The sequence below is a fragment of the Pantherophis guttatus genome, chromosome 7 (genome assembly GCF_059756535.1).
Source record: "Pantherophis guttatus breed Tessera chromosome 7, ASM5975653v1, whole genome shotgun sequence".
Classification (NCBI taxonomy): Eukaryota; Metazoa; Chordata; class Lepidosauria; order Squamata; family Colubridae; genus Pantherophis; species Pantherophis guttatus.
Window position 1 is genome coordinate 48574870 of NC_142069.1, and position 17484 is coordinate 48592353.

General features: G+C 40.4%; 1 protein-coding gene and 1 long non-coding RNA gene across 32 annotated transcripts in view; one reads left to right on the top strand and one right to left on the bottom strand.

Annotated features, from left to right (window-relative positions):
- GRIP1 (glutamate receptor interacting protein 1) overlaps positions 1-3108 on the top strand; it is a 369729-nt gene extending 366621 nt beyond the window's left edge. For 25 of the 26 annotated variants that reach the window (XR_015728735.1, XR_015728732.1, XR_015728733.1 and 22 more), the window contains one exon: positions 1356-3108. Coding sequence is in view for 22 of the 26 variants with exons in the window: in XM_087873173.1 (XP_087729299.1) it covers positions 1356-1592 (237 nt within the window). In the remaining 4 variants the exon portion in view is untranslated. The remainder of the gene's footprint in view (positions 1-1355) is intronic. The other variant, XM_034403232.2, reaches the window with a different exon arrangement.
- LOC117655626 (uncharacterized) overlaps positions 1-17484 on the bottom strand; it is a 20794-nt gene continuing 3310 nt past the window's right edge. For 3 of the 6 annotated variants that reach the window (XR_004588743.3, XR_004588742.3, XR_004588739.3), the window contains exons 2-4: positions 12960-13266; positions 7964-8089; positions 7579-7788 (exon numbers count right to left, since the gene is read on the bottom strand). This is a non-coding gene — a long non-coding RNA (uncharacterized LOC117655626). Of the gene's footprint in view, positions 2883-7578; positions 7789-7963; positions 8090-12959; positions 13267-17484 lie in introns of those variants that run through there. The other 3 variants (XR_015728737.1, XR_004588740.2, XR_015728736.1) reach the window with 2 other exon arrangements.

Consider the following 17484-nt stretch of genomic DNA (forward strand, 5'->3'; position numbering starts at 1 on the left):
TTGCAGTTGTTCCAAAAGGAGCTTTTATTGAAAGATTTGTGATAACAAGAGATCTAGGCAAGAACTGAAGCTTCTCACTTAAAACCAGCTATTTAAAGCAATGCTAACCAAACCCCTCCCACACTACATCATTGCAGGGAAACAGAAACTTCATATAGAGATTAACACAGTAATGCAAGAAACAGAAACAGAAACTTCATATACAGATCACTCCATTCCTCCCCCCTTCCTCCCACCAAAATGCCAGCGTCCCTGTAGAAATATCTGGGACCTGACAATGTCATTAAATACCTTATAGAAAGGTGCTTTTTTGTCCAATACAAAAGTAGATAAAGTAATTTACCTACGAGTTGAGCGGTGTTATTCAATTAAAAGAATGAAGAAAATGTAGAAAAGGAAAAGTGAGAAGAAGATATATATGGGATTGTAGATGTAGCCACTTAAAAGCGGGATTAATTTGAAGATTAGCTATAGTTTAGGTGGAGCTATTTTTCTGATGAATTTTAATCACTTTTGGAATACCTGCATAGGGCTCACTTCTCTTTTCTTTCCTTACCTATCTAATTTTTGGTTCTTCTTACCTCATCTCCACTTTTTTCTGTTTCCCCTTTCTCTTATAGACCCTTCCCAATACAGCTATCCTTACCCTGCATCCTGTCTCTATCCTATTTTTCCTTTATTTTTGTGCTAAAAGGAGATTGCTACAATGTATGTGTAGTTTTGTGTGAGAAAACCGAATGTGAAAGAGAATAGCTGATAAATGCAGATAAAGAGAATTCTCCAAATTAAGTTCCTTATTTTAGACAATTCAACTTAAATAATTCAACTATATCTGGCAGTTTTTCTAAAACATCAGGGGCCCTTGTGCAGTGGAAGTATATGGATGCTGCAAAGGTGTGAGTGAGTGAATGAATGAGTAAGTGAATGAATGAATGAATAAGGCAGGGAAGATGGTCATTTCTTGGGATTTTTACTATTTTTTTGTTGTTTACTTTTCTTTTGGGAAATAGTCCTAAATAATTCTAAATTATAATTATTTATGTAAATACAGTAGTATCTGTTGCACAACTGCAACTGTGTATTCATTTTCTTTACACGATATTGCTAAATATTGTGACTTCTGAATCAAGTTAGATAGTATAGGGGGAAATCAAATTAAACTTATTAGCTTGCAAAATTATATTCAGTTTAATTCATTCTCTTGCAAATATTTTCTTCTTTATTTCAAACTCTTTATTTATCTAGGTCTAAACTGTTTTATATATCCTTCACCTAAAAAACACGTAAGACCATCTTTTATTGGCTTGCTTGACTTGTCTTCTTTTGTTGAAAAAATTATTTTTTTTCCTTTTCAGGTAAATCATGTTCGGACAAGAGACTTTGACTGCTGCCTAGTTGTACCCCTAATAGCAGAATCTGGTAATAAATTAGAACTTGTTATTAGTCGCAACCCATTAGCTTCCCAAAAGAAGGGCTCTGAGCATCAGACTTTCTCAACAGGACAATGGAGCCATCCAAACCATGCTTTCCTTCAACAAAGCGGACATAACACAGGTTCAGAGATGAAATGGGAACCTATGAACACTTTATAGCCAAAAACTATCTGTCCAAGAGATTTAAATGGTGCTATTTTTTTTTAATATGTCTGATACACTGGAAACACAGACACTATCTAATATTGAGAAGCACACAGGGAAGGTTCTGATTATTTCTCAAGGCTCATTCTTTGCTGCTTTCTTCCCAATCGAGTTTTCTTCTCACTTTTTTATAACCACAAATAGTGCCATTTCAAGTTGAATTCCACATGCAAGAGAAATTAATGAGGAAAGTAACTGTTTTCATGTAGATTAATCAAAAGAAACATTGTAAATGAAACTGAGCTCTTTTCAACTCCCATCCAAGTCCCTGAAGAGTATCCCCAATTTGGAACATGAGTTTTTTATTATCAAAATTTATATTAAAAGATGAGCTAATTGAAGGAAGGAATATCAAAATATTATCACTATGCCCAAAAGATTATTGTACCATAGTTATTGTTTAACAAAGTGTATATCTGTTATCTCTGCTAAACAAGAGGAGGGGGGGAAAGGGGGGGACCAAAAACTGTTACTTGTTCTGCAATCATTTCAGCAAAGGTGCACACAGGATCCCGGAGGGTAAAACTTTAGATTCTGTTACAATATGATTTATTAGAAATTACATTATTCCCTATGCAATGATATACTGAATAGGATATGTCATGCAGCCTGTATGGATTTCTCACTTTTAGGTATTTGGAACGTATAATGATTTTTGTTTTAAAACAATTAATAAGGCTTATGGAAACAAGGTTTAATAAAAAAAATATTCAAGTAAGTTTTTTTCTTAACTGAATTCCAGTAGCAAAGTAATACTGATGCAAAAACATATGAACTGCTGTGTTTAGGGAACACATATATAAATAAACTTGTACAGCAACACAGGACTCTTTTTAAAAATTAAGATAAATGAAATGTGCATTGATTTAAAGTATCTATTTAAATAGCTTTGTTGGAGCTCTCATTGACTCTGCCATTTTGAAGACTTAATTTTAAAATATGTTTTACCCACATATTCCCAAATTCTGCCCTGTTTCTCATTCAAAGCAATAAAATGCTGCTAGTTGCTTTTGAGACCCACCAGCAGCTGCTTTGGTTTGTTCTCTGTATTGTCTTGATAATTAATGTTACTTAGTGACTGGAAAGACACCGGATTTTTCTGTGATAACATTGAACCTTTATATCTTACCATAATTTTTTTGGCCTCTTTGAATTGTCAAAATACCCATAATACTCTTTTCTTCACCTATTAGAGCAAGTTTCTATGCCCTATGCACTCACATGACATCTTCTCATATTCCAGCACTGCCAGAAAGAAAAAAAATAATTTAAATGAAATTGAAATCCATATCATGAACCACTTAATACGTATTTTTATTTGTAACAATGAGTATTAAACTAAAGTATTTTTGTACAAATTTAATACTTTAATAGCATGATATTTATCATCTATGTATGGTTTCTGGGAACTAAAATTGTTAAAAATTTGTATGGAAAATGTAAAAAAATTAATAAACATATTTAAAGACAATAGTTTGGATCTTAAAAGTAAAAACAGAAGAAAAATCGTGGAACATGACTTCTTTTACCACTATGGAAGAGTGGAAATGGGCAAAAATTGAGTCAAGGCAACTTGCAAAGGTGAAGCTGCAAACTTCATCATAAAGTGAAAAAAAATATTTAGACAAACAGCTTACATAGGGAAATATTCACATAGGGAAAAAGGATTGTTTCACTATATCATACAATCCAAGTTGTGTGATCATTATTTATCCCATGAAATTTTAGGATTTAGTGCAACAAATACAATTCATAAATTCATTTTTTTAAGCATTCAAGGAAATATATATATATGTTATATTATGTCATGCCTTTATTTAGGAGGCTTTACGTGACTTCCTTTCTTGGGTGACGGCATTTCTCTAAAAAAGATGTTGAGACTTTGGAAAAAGTTCAGAGAAGAGCAACTAAGACAATAAAAGGCCTGGAGACTAAACCATATGAAGAATAGCTGCCAGCTTTTGGGTCTGGCTAGTCTAAAGAAAAGAAGAATTCTTTTGACATGATAGCAATATTCCAATATTTGAGGGGCTGCCACAAAGAAGAGGGGGTAAAGCACCAGAGGGCAGGACAAGGAACAATGGTTGGAAACTAATCAAAGAGAGAAGCAATCTGGAATCAAGGAGAAACTTTCTAACAGTGAGGACAATTAACCAGTGGAATAGCTTGCCTTCAGAAATTGTGGGCTCTCCATCACTGGAGGTTTTTAAGAAGAGACTGGACAGTTATCTGAAGTGGTACAGGTTCTGCTTGAGCAGGGGGCTGGTCTCCCTTCCAGCTCTATTCCTTTTCTATTTCTATTCACAGTGTAACCAACTTAGTGTATTGCACTAAACAACTTAGATTGACCACTAGGAGGCAGTACCTGGCCAATTTCATCTTTACTCAGGATTGATCAGGTATAGTAGCCACAAAGATGCCCTGTATATCCAAAATGCAATTCCCAGTAAAGGGTTTGAATTTCTAAAACTCTGGCTATGTATGCCTCAACAAAAGAACTGCTTCCTGGTAATATAAGTAAGTACGCTGCAGATAGCCAAAATTGGATTATTTCAATTTTCAAGAGGTTATTTACTGTTACATTTTCTTTTTGCAAGCAAAAACAAATACCAAAATACAGTGAAGTCACATTACAAGAGACCATTCATGGAAGCAGATGTCAGTTAATCCCTATAATAATCAAATTAGGCAATCATGATCATTATAAAACAAAAGATCATTTTCATCACTATATTATTTGTAATGTTTCATTAGGCCAATGAAAATTGCCAAGATACAAAATTAATATAAATACAGTTGCCTCATCCAGACTACTTTGAATGCAACAGACTTTATTTCAGGCGTAGTTGAAATAAGATGGAAATCTGTTTATTGCATCTGGAATATGCTACATGTGTCTATGAAATTGAAGTTTTGGCATAACTCATTTGATTACTTCCAAACAAGTTTTGCCTTTTTTATGATAATTAGTTTAATGAAAAGAATCCTCTGAAAAACTCAGGTGAAATAACCTGGTTAGAAGAAAGATGATTGACAAATATTTAGTAATAGCTTCAAGACATTCCTACAAAATGTAAAAGGGCAATTATTATTCTTTCCTCTCCCTGGGAGAAATGTAGACATACAGCATGCCACTAAAATTTATATGATAAACTAACATGCTTGGTATGTATATAGCAGCTTAACGTGAATGTTTTTAACAATTGTGAAGTCTTTTTAAAAGTTTATTTAAAGACAAAATCCATTCCTTTTGTTTAATCAAGTGGTCCGTGTAATTTTTCACATTATTTTTAAAGCTCTTATATGAAATCACAAAATATCTCATTTCTATTGTGAAACAAACCACAGCAACCACAAAAAGATAAAGGGAAGCAGAATTTCTTACTGAATAATATACTTATTATGGCTGGAAGAGTTGCATAATAATAATATACTTCAGGGTCAAACTTCAAATCTGTTCCAAGGAAAAAACAATTCTGAGATATTAACGAAACAGATTTTTTTAAAAAAAGACCTGCCTTAAAACCTGATTCTAGTTGATAAAAATAGCTTTAAATTATATGTATGCACCCTGTAGCAACCAGCCTTCTCTGATTTTTGGTAACCTAAACTAAAAATATTAAAGATCAGATCAGTAGGAAAAGTAGGAGGGGACCAACATATTAAAAAAAAGATAGGGTTAATTTTATTTGTGTATGGGATACATCTACGTCTTCATCATGCTGCTAAGTCCTCAACTAAGACTAACCAAGATGCATCTGTTTTTTAAATGAGCATTAAAAATATCTTCATTGCAATGCTGAAAATACATCAAAAGTTTCCTCTTCCTTTCCTGTCATATTATTCTTGAGCACTGGAAATATGCTTAGAGGTCTTGCCATTATTTTTAAGTGCTGCTCTGTTAATTCCTTCTCAAGAGACTGAAAAACCAAGTACTTCACACATCTATAACTGAAAGATGGAAACATAGGGCTGCTGAATATAACAGAAGTTCCAACCTTAGGAAGTGTTTTTATTTTTGAAGACGGCAATGGGAAACCAAATATCAATGCCAAAAAAATTTCAGGGACTAATCCAGGCACTCTCCAGAAGTCAAAGCTGACTTGAAGGCACCAAAAAGAAAAGAAAAATCCTGAAGCTAAGATATTTTTTTATTTATTTATCCAATTTATTAGCTCCCATCTCCTTTTCAAGGCAACTTTGAACAGATAGCAACTTATTTTCAGTTCTTATCTAGAGCCTATTTTTATTCCAAAGCACTACATTTACGAAAACCATCAGGCAATCAATATAAACTTTTCAAGACAATGCACAGAAGTTTCGCTAAGGGTAGTGCAAATTCTTAAATACCTCCAGGGCTGGAGCAACCACAACTTCTAGAGGCAAGCTGTTCCATTGATTAATTGTACTCAGTGTCAGGAAACTTCTTAATTCTAGAGTGGATCTCTCTTTGATAGGTTTTCAACCATTACTTTTTACTCTGCCCTGAGTTACTTTGAAGAATAGTGGACTCACTCCTCTCTGTGGCAGCCCTTCAAATATTGGAGATCGCTATCAAGTCACCCGAGTTCTTCTCTTCATTAGACTAGACCCTAATTGGGATCATTCTATCATCCAAACATTCATTGAATGATTTATCTTCCAGTCCCCTAATCATTTTTGTTGCTCTTCTCTACATTCTACACTCTAAGAGTCTTAACATCTTTTTTGCATGGTGACTAAAACTGGATGCACTATTCCAAGTGTGGCTTTACCAGTGCAGTCTAAAGCAGTACTACCACTTCATGTGATTTTGATATATCCCTTTGTTGATGCAACCTAGGATTTCATTGGCTTTTTTTTGGCAGTGGTAGAACATTGCTGGCTCATACTTAAGTGACTGTCAACTAGTACTCCTAGTTCTCTCTCTCAGTTACTGCTATTGATACCACCCATTCTGTACCTATGTATTTTGGTTCTTGCCTATGTATAAAATTTTAACTTTTCTTACCAATGAATTCCATTTTATTGGATAGGGCCCAGTGTTCAAGTCTGTCAAGATCTTTCTGGATCTTGAACCTATCTTTTAAAGTATTGGCTGCTGTCCCCACCTTGGCGTTGCTGCAAATTTGATGAGTTCCCCTTCTATGCCTTCATCTAAATCATTTATGAAGATGTTGAAGAGTATTGGGCCTAAGACAGAACCTTGGGGTACTCCACTGCATGTTTTCCTCCATTTAAATGTAGTTCCACTGAGGACTATGATTGGGTGTGGTTGGTCAGACAGTTATAAATCCATCTGGTAGTGATGCTGTCTATCCCACATTTTTCTATCTTGCTAAGAAGTAAACTGTGATCTACTACTTTGTTAAATGCCTTACTAAAGTCCAAGTATACAGTGTCCACAGCGTTTTACTGGTCCATTTAGTCACTGTCAAAGAATGCAATAAGGTTTGTCTGGTATGATCTATTTTGACAAACCCATGGCTTCCAATAATAGCTTTGCTTGTTTCTAGGTCGTTGCAGCTCCATTGCTTGATTATCTTTTCAGGATCTTCCCAGTAGCTGAATGACCCTCTAATCTTTAATCCAGCTACATAATAAACACTATTGCTATTTACTTGCCCTCCATTATTCCCCAATTGTTTCTTGGATACCTTCCAAATTGGGAAACTTATATTTTCCAGTGAAGTGCTGTCAGGTCTTTTTGGTGAATATCTATTACTTTTCTTGGCTTAAATATCACAGTGGGTTGCCTGTTCTTCTCCGATGGATCATCTTTAGTCTGATTGATTGTTTATGAACTGGTCATCATGGGTAAACATACTGGTGATCTGCAGTCCTCATGATATCATTGGGATATACAGACTCTTTAATTACAATCTATAAGGGTGAGATCTAGCATTATCCACATAAATTAATTGTCTGACAAGGCTTCATTGAAAGCGAATATTCCACAATATTGTTTGACTCATGAAGCTACTTTATTCTTTGCATTTCTGATATAAACATAAACCATGGAACTGAGTGCATTTTTAAAATGGATTTTAAATGCTTCCCTTTATCCATCTGTTATATTGATTTACGTGATAAACAACTGGTTAATGCTCCAAACATTGGATGTTCTGAGTAATGCCTGCAACAGAGTTCATTTATAATTTTGTAGTCTTTCCTGTAATATAAGGGGGGAAATCAATATTTAGTTTAATTTTAAATATATCCAAAGATTCAGAATAATGAAAGCCAAGTAATTTTTGGTCACAGTCTTTGACTGACTATAGACAAACAACTTTATCCATGTTAGTAAATCATTTTCTGAGTTATTGGCTTAAATTAAATGTTCTTACTGTAAATGTACTGTAAAATTCTGCAAGACTTCCAAGGGACTCCTTTAGGATGGTTCACCTTCTGAACCAAGAAGACAAGTTCCAAACTCAAATCCTCCAGGGATAGGGTTAGTTCTGGTTTCCAGACTAAAAAAGGACATTTAAAAGTACAAAATAAAATATATAATTAAAAAATGATGCCCCAAACCAGGAGGAAAACATTCTATGAAATGATCCCAGACAGCAGGAAAACTTTAAGATTGAAAGAAGAAAGGGAGAGGAATTATGAACTCCATACACGTAAGGCTAGGGAAGGATGGAATGGGGAAGAAGCTATAAAGGTCAAAATGTCAACACTACATTAAAAAGGGGGAGTGAGCCAGCTCCCACCCCGCCCCAGGTAATAGAAATTCACATTCTTTTCCTATTTTCTCTTGAGTCTCCCAGATTCTCTGTCTCTGGATATGATATACAAAAGGGCATAAGAATGAGCTCTAATAAATATTTTCTGAAGGATTCACTTGCCAAACGTTGTGTTGATGTATCAACACTTTAAATGCTTAAAAAAACCAAGAAGGGGCTCATTCATCCCAGTACTGGTTATCTCTATATTCAAGGACTTCCTTCCAAGTCACATTCCATATGAACAATAAAAATATTGTTTTTACTTATGTAAGTAGAGCAATGTAAGTATGTTGTGGGCTGTGGTAGGCAAGAACATAGATCAGGGATGGCGAACCTTTTTCTTGTGGCGTGCCGGAAGTGTGTATGTGCGCGCGCAACAGCTCCTGTGCGTGCCAGCACCCATAATGCAATGCGAACCCTCCCGCATGCGCACATGACCCTCCCCCGCGCATGCACCCAACATTGTGCATGCGCGTCCTGCACATGCACTTTGGGCACCCCTCTGCCCCGTTTTGGGCCTGGAAAGTTGTTCTTTTGAGGGCAGTCCGGGGCTTCCCTGTGTCGCCGCCCGATAAGACTTCTGGTATAGCCCCAGGCCTCCGGAGAGAAGCCCCGGCCTGCTGCTCCTGCCACCGCCATCCCCTTGCCCCCAGCAAGAGCGGTTCTCGTACTGCCCCAGGAGGACTGGAGGAGAGCGCAGCTCCTCACTCATGGAGATCCACCGGTGGGGAAATGATCGTGGAAAGCGGTAAGAAATGCGCGAGCCAGGAAGCAGTCATGCTCCCTGGCAGGAGAGGGTTGTACATTCACTCCAGCAAAGGTTTTTGCAACCCTCTCTGGCCAGGGAGCATGACCGCTTCCTGGTCAGCGCACCTCTTACCGCGCCCACTTCCCAACCGGTAGATCTCCATGAGTGAGAAGCTGCGCTCTCCTCCGGTCCTCCTGGGGCAGCTCACCTCTCTGCTGGCAGCTTTTCCTTCTCCTTGCTGCTCTAGGAGAAGCCTGAGACTCAGCTTTCCTCGGCAAAACGCTTCATCATTGCAGCGCAGGGAACACGCGCGGCACCAGGGGATCCGTGCAGCTACTATCCCACCCCTCCTCAGCCTTGGCCACGCCACGAGGCTCCAACTCAAGGAGGAGAAGACAGAGGAAGGGAGGGGGAGTCCAAATGGCAGCTACCTGAAGCAAGCTGCAGCCCTATTATGCAGGGCAGTTGGAGAAGCGGCAGAAATAGCAGCCAGGGCTGGGCTTTCAGCGGGTAAGCAACGCTGCCTCTGCCATGGGCAACTTTGGATAGGGCAGGGGCAGGCTGTGCGAGCAGCCTGTCTCTTAGCTGGCGAGAACGGCTACAGCCTGCCCCCGGTCTCTCTCTCCAAAGTTCCTCACGGCAGAGGCAGTGTTGCTTACCCGCTGAAAGCACAGCCCTAGCTATTTCTGCCTCTTCTCCAACCACTCGGAGCCCTGCGTAATAGCGCTGCAGCTTGCTTGAGGTAGCCCGCGTTTAGACTTCCCCCGCCTCCCTCTTCCTCCATCTTCTCCTTGAGTTGGAGCCTCGCGGCGTAACCAAGGCTGAGGAGGGGTGGGATACTAGCGCACGGATCCTCTGGTGCCGCCCATGTTCCCTGCCCTGCAATAATGAAGCGCTTTGCCAAGGAAAGCAGAGTCTCTCGGTCAGGCGGGAGGCAAGATCTGGCATCGCAGGCATGGGAGACTTGACAGCCTTGCAAGCCCATTCTCTCTTGGCTGCTTGGAGAAAACAGCAGAAAGCAGAGGATGAGGAAGCTGGGAAGCCATGAAACAGGATTAAGGGAAGGGAGGGAACGGATAATTCAAGCAGTATATTGGTCTTTCCGTACAACGGAAGGAGCAGCAGACTGGGGCTTCAATCCCTTCCCCCAAAGGTCTGGGCCATGCCTCGCACAGCCTGCCCCTGCCCTCTCCAAAGTTCCCCACGGCAGAGGCAGCGTTGCTTACCCGCTGAAAGCCCAGCCCTGGCTATTTCTACCGCTTCTCCAACCGCCCTGCATAATCGCGCTGCAGCTTGCTTCAGGTAGCTGCCATTTGGACTTCCCCCCCTTCCCCCGTCTTCTCCTCGAGTTGGAGCCTCGCGGTGTGGCCAAGGCCGAGGAGGGGTGGGATAGTAGCTGCACGGATCCCCCGAAGCCATGCGTGTTACCTGCGCTGCAATGATGAAGCGCTTTGCCGAGGAAAGCTGAGTCTCAGATTTCTCCTGGAGCAACAAGGAGAACGAAAAGCTGCCAGCGGGGAAGCGAGCTGCTCCAGGAGGACCGGAGGAGAGCGCAGCTTCTCACTCATTGAGATCTACCGGTTGGGAAGTGGGCGCGGTAAGAGGTGCGCTGACCAGGAAGCGGTCATGCTCCCTGGCCAGAGAGGGTTGCACAAACCTTTGCTGGAGTGAACATGCAACCCTCTCCTGCCAGGGAGCATGATCGCTTCCTGGCTCATGCATTTCTTACCACTTTCTGCGACCATTTCCCCACTGGTGGATCTCCATGAGTGAGGAGCTGCGCTCTCCTCCAGTCCTCCTGGGGCAGCTTGCCTCCCCGCTGGTGGCTTCTCCTTCTCCTGCCTGCTCCAGGAGCAGCCTGTCTGTTGCCCAGCGAGAACGGCTTACCACCACAGCCTGCCCCCGCCCTCTCTGCCCCGGCAGTTGCTCCTGGTGCTGACGGAGAAGTGGCAGCACGACAACCACTCTTGCTGGGGGTAAGGGGGTGGCTGTGGCAGGAACAGTAGGCAGGGGCTTCCCTCCCTCCCTCCCTTTCTCCCTCTGGAGGCCTGGCGCTGCTAGAAGTCTGCTCGGGCGGGGAGACAGGGAAGACCCGGACCGCCCATCCTTGCCACCACCGCCCCTTCGCCCTTGGCGGCAGCGATTCTCACACAGCCGCTTCCCTGGCAGTGGTAGGAGCAGTTGGCAGGGGAGAGGGGATGGTGGCAGGCTGCGGCAGCAGACAGTTCGAGCCGGCTAAGAGGCAATGTTCTTCCTCCTGCCAGCCTCGAGCTCAGTTCCAGGCAGCATCCAGCCAGCCATACCTGGCCTCCCCCTGTGGCAGACCACGTGGATTCCAGGCAGCGCAACTTCGGGGCCTTTCCTCATGGTGACGGTGATGAGGCAGGCAGGCAGCCAGGTGCACGGGAGCGACTGGCGGCAGTGCTCCTGGCTGGCAAAGGGCGGAGTCCCGGGGCTGCATGCGGGCAATGACAGCATGGCCGGTGCGCACACGCACTAAGACATTAAGGCTAGCTGATCATTGCACACGCATGCACACCAGTAACCAGCAGACTAGCTGGCTGGTGCGCATGCGTGCCCTGGAAACCTGGAAGAAGAATGGGCGATGCCACGCATGCCGGGCAACATGGCTCTGCGTGCCACTTCCGGCACGCGTGCCATAGGTTCGCCAACACGGGCATAGATATAACAGCATTTATTGACTCAGCTAGAACTGCAGAACAACAAGCAAATTCCTGTATTTTATATTCTAGGCCCACAGGGCCTCAACCAATCATAATACTTGAAAAAGCCTGCCCAAATATGAATGTTCAAAATTTCCCCCAAAACAGTTGAAGTTAACAGTTAGGGTCATCTAAAGGTTAGTTTCCTTTAGCAGGGCTTAACACAACTATATTTATTCAATACATAACACCCCTCCCCTCCCATGATAGTTTCCCCCAATCTGTTCAATATTCATAGTCTTTAAGATAGGATGGGGCCCCATGGATCCTGGTGGACTGCATGTCAGGGTTCCAGAAAGCTCCACTCCAATTATAAACTGCAAGGTAAGCATTTCTCAAAGTTCCATTTATTAGAGTAGGTATACTGGCACATCTGGGAAAACCTGAATCTGAGAGTTCCAGGTTTTCCCTCAGTAAATCAAAACTAGGGGTGAAATGCTCCCGGTTCGGACTGAATTGCCCGATCCGGTAGCGATGGCGGCAGGTGGTTCGGAGAACGGGTAGCAAAAATCCCTGCCCCCCCCATGCCCAGCTGAGCCGCGCTATCAGAGGCTTTTTTTTTACTTTTAAAATCATTTTTTCTACAACCTCTTTGGCCAAAAAAATGCTTTTAAAAGTTTTTTAAAAAGTGGAGGGGGGGGTAATGTGACTGGGTGGACATGGCCAACTTTTTTTTTTACTTTTAAAAGTATTTTTTCTACAACCTTAAGAGATTGCAGAAAAAAATGCTTTTAAAAGCCTCTGACAATCAGGCAACTCAGGGATCGTCAGAGGCTTTTAAAGGAATATAGTGTTAAGTGGAATATTGTCCATCTCCACTTGGACAGAGTCTTGGTGGCCGTTTTGGTCACCCATGAGTGGCGGCGGCTCTACAGCCCTTGGTACCTCCGTTTCTCCAGAGGCGGCCATGGGTGGTGTAAAAAACTCAGAGGAAAACAGTTCTCTAGTGGGTCTGATAAAGCCTTGGGATCCCCAACCAGCACTGGCCTGGTCTGCCGACGCCATTACTGATCAATGTGGTGTCTGATTGTATGATCATCCCCCAGAGTAACCTCGTACAACAACAGGCCTATTACCTTAGTTACCCTGGCTGCCACCCAAGGTGCCCCACTCCCATAGTTCCTGGCCCAGACCAATTCACCTGGCTGTAGGCTCCTGGGGGTGGGGGGTTGGCTGAGCCGTCTCCGCTGCTACTCTATCTGGGTGAAGTCGATTGAGCTTCGTTGTGAGCCAACGGCCCCACCTCAGCTCTGCTGGGCTGCAACCTGTTGCTGTACTGGGCGTTGTTTTGAAACAGGAGGAAGTTTGCCAGGCGGTGGTTCCAGTACACATTCATCATCCACTTGAGCGCCTCCTTTGTGGTCCTGACCATTCGTTCAGTAACCATTGGTCATGGGGTGGAATGGAGCAGATGTTATGTGCCAAATCATGTTGCTGTTGAGGAATGACTGAAACAAAACAAAACAAAACCCAGGCTTGCAGCAACAGTTTGGAGCTTGTTAAGGAGGACCGTTCCTCCGCCCCAGCCATGTGTTTTCCAGTCCAGGCTGCTCGGCAAGCAGGCTCAGCAGACAGGCTTTTATTTTGTCAGCCCAAGTGGGGGAGGAAATTGCCCTGTCTCTGCAGCATCAGTCATGTGACTGACTGGGTGTGGCAAACTCGATGTCACTCACAGCAAGATGCCGCCCACCTTGCCGTGAGAGAATTTGAATTGGCCATGCCCACTCAGTCACATGACCCCACCAAGCTACACCCACCAAGCCACGCCCATAGAACCGGTAGTAAAAAAATTCAAATCCCACCACTGTATAGCATATTGTTATCCACTAAGAGCCTCAACTTGAGCATATTGGTTTTACATTTAGGCACTCCAACTCTCAACCTATTCAGGGTCCTCCAAGTAGTATAAGGGAGTACAATTTAATGCAATGTTATTAGAATATCAAATTCAATGGTAATTAATATAATGAAGAAATTGTGATATATTAGTTTATGAGACAGTGATTCATAAACTCGAGTAATACTAAATAAATATTTCTGTAATTTATGGTAAATTACCTCATAAATTTACCTCATAAATTCAGAGGAATTACTCTATTGCAAAGATCTCAGAAAGATGTGCACATGTCTCATTCACTTAACACTTATATTAGCTTATTGTTATAGAAGAGACCTCTCAAAATAACTTCCTAGAATTATAGTTTTGGATTAAACATAAAAAAATAAATCTAACAGCTGTAAAGTTAGAGGTCAATTGGTCAATTGATGTTAGACAATATACATTCCAAGGGCTTGTTTAAATTCAAAGGCATTGTGCAAAATATGCTTGTGGGTTTTCCTAGATCCCCATCAGAAAAAGTATCAATTTTACCCAGATTATCTTCTACTAAACATATGTCACCTCATGCCCAAAATGTAAGTCAGAGAATTTGGAATATCAGATATGTGGGACGTTGACTCTGCTCTCTCTGCTCCTGTCATTAACCAACATGTCATAAAAGAGCATTAATCATCACTGATTTACTGTAGCATGGCTAGGTTTCATTCCTCATTAATTCATTCATTTGGCAGACAATTTTTAGTTCTGTGTATGAGATGAGCAGCTGGATCCAAAATAAAGAAATAGCCAGGATAAACTGCATTGACAGTAGGCTAGCTTAAGTTTTGTTGATCCTATTCTTAATCATTTCAGTGTTTGTGTACTTTATATCCTGCATCCTCTTCCTATTTTAGCATGAGTTTACATTTCTTTAAGTTTAAAAGAGTTACCTGGAAGATAATTGGGCTAAGACTCATTGGAAAACTGTCTCAAATTAATTAGAATTGTCTGCAGCCAGGTCTTTTTTTTTTTCATTCAATAATTACTAAAAACCTTCAGCCGTGACCATTTATTCCCCTGAAATATATAGTATTTCACAGCATTTCAACAATAATTCTGAAACATTGTATCATGTCATACAAATGCACCAAATTAATATTATGGTGGAATACTGATGAGTTATTTCTACAGAGCTCTTAAAGTCCATCACTAAAATGTGACAATTATATAATAATATTGGCTCATTGATATTCTAATGGGTTTAAATGGGTTTTTTATTTTATGGACAGAAATTATTTTTTTTCTCATACAAAGACACTTTTCATGGCTTGATTTCATAATAACATTTTCAAACTTTTGATTTGGTTCAGTCATGGTTAAGCACTTGAAATCATAAGCTCTGAGCATGAAAATGTAGCCATAGCAGTGGTGGGTTGCTACCAGTTGGCCCCGGTTTTGGGCGAACCGGTAGCAGCGGCGGCGGGAGGCTCCGCCCACCCACCCAGATGTCATCAAAAACGCTCTGCGAATGCACAGAACCTTCTGTGCATGCGCAGAAGCGCTGCGCACTCCCGGTAGTGATCCAGTGGCACTGGGAATTGAAACTCACTACTGAGCCATAGCCTTATTTATTTAGAAACAAGTTCTATTTTAAATGAAGCTTATTCTCAACAAATGGCAATCCAGCGTTCCTCAACCTTGACTTCGTGTCTACCCTTGTGGATTTCAACTTCCAGAAGTTCCCAATCAGCACATTAAAGTCCACACATCTTGAAATTGCCAAGGTTAAGAAACACTGACTTAGTCGATCCTAGCTGATCTTGGAAGCTGTAGAGATTTAATTTTGATTAGTATTTGAATGGGAAATTACTTGAGAATTATAGATTTGTTGGCTAGACTGGGAGCCCAAAAACCATCCTGGAAGAAGGCACTGGCAAATTACTTCCCTAATTTTGCATGAAAAACTGCTTGTAGGACAATAACCAAGTAACCAACAGACTAAAGCACTGTTATTAACATCAGCTGCCTGCAATTACTGCAAGTTCAAATCTCACCAGGCTCAAGGTTGACTCAGCCATCCATCCTTTCTAAGGTAGGTAAAATGAGGACCCGGATTGTGGGGGCAATAAGCTGACTTTGTATAAATATACAAAAGTATGAAGGCTATTGCTTAACACATTGTAAGCCACCTTGAGTCTCCGGAGAAGGGCGGCATATAAATAAATAAATAAAAAAAATTCCACAACATCTTTTACTCCCAAGTGATGAATGAGGACTATATCAAAACATTAGCAACTTCTAGATTTCCTCCATGCTTTCCAAATACTATTCCACTTTTGAATAGTACATTTCCCAAGTTTTCTTACTTTCTCAGCCTCAATAAGTCTAAAGGAATGTAACCAGCCTTTAATATAGATCTGATTTTGTTTTCCTGAATGACCATTACACATGACTACTTCTATTTTTATTTCCTAAAAATGCTACTGCTGTGATCATGTTTCCCATATTTATTTTCATTCTTCTGATAGCATAAGAGTTCTTAATTCATTGTAGAAATTCATATATCAATATATTTCCCAAACTGTTTTTGCTGTCCCATATTAAATGCACACAATTCAATCTTTAATCTTGTCTGTATATAGCTTTATAATACTGTGCTTTTCAGTAGTCATGAAGTACTCTAATTAGTGAACAGGTTCTATTAGAGAAGGACAGAAATTTCTATAAAATAAACAAAATTAAAACAATAAGAAATGTGCCAGTGTGAAAAGAGGGTCCTTTAAAAGTCCCTGCAGCTTTCTTGGCAAGATTTTGGAAGTGATTTGCTCTTGCCTTCTTTTTAGGGCTGAGAGACAGTGACTGGCCCAAGGTCACCCAGCTGCTTTCATGTCTAAGGTGGGATTAGAACTCACAGTCTTGGTTCCTAGTGTCTAACCTAGTGTCTTAACCACTACACCAGACTGGCTCTCATTACCCTAATTTCATTACATCTTTTTTAAAAATCCCAATCATTTTCTTGATCCTGATTTTAGAACAATTCGATTATTCTAGTTCTCCAGGTTGTTTACTGTAGTATAACGGCTAGCCCCACAAAGGTGAAACACATTCCTTACAATTCATTTTCAGTTTGAAAATTTTCACCTTAGAAAGTGGTCTGAAATGATATGAATTCTAATCCAAAACACATCTTCAAGTTGTCAAGGTTAAGAAATACTTCTGTACAGAATGGACATTCTAAATTGCATGGGAAAAAATTAGTGGAAAACTTCCTGGCAAATGATTATCTCTAATTAGACATCCTTGTTTTTCAGAACATTTTATGCTGGCCTATAGTTACAAAAGGATGATTACTGAACAGCTGAAGTTTGGTTATTAATAGCCACAATATTGTAATTCAATGTATTATTTATTGAGCAGAATGCAGCTGCTTCACATTTAAGTGCATAGCACTGCAATTTTTAGATAGCACATTTCAATAAAAAGCTGTAACTTGGAATAAAGACAAAATCATTTAGATATATTGGAAAAATAAGAAGAAAGGATGTGTTGTTGTTTTTATTTAAATGCAAATCTTATGCTTATAATCTTCCTAGACCAGTCTTCTATTTTTAGATAGAGAATGTATTAGTCCTCTATCCTTTTAAGTACTTAATAATAATTATATTTAACAAAATTTATATTGAATTTCTGAATACTGCTTTGCATTCAGTAGTTTTTAATAATTTATTTTTAAATGTAAAATTTATGTTCCAGTTGAAATGTGATACTGATCTACAAAATTTAAAAGGATGTGCTGAAGAATAATTACAATTCTATGAAACTAAAAGCTCCTTTTATATTTATAATA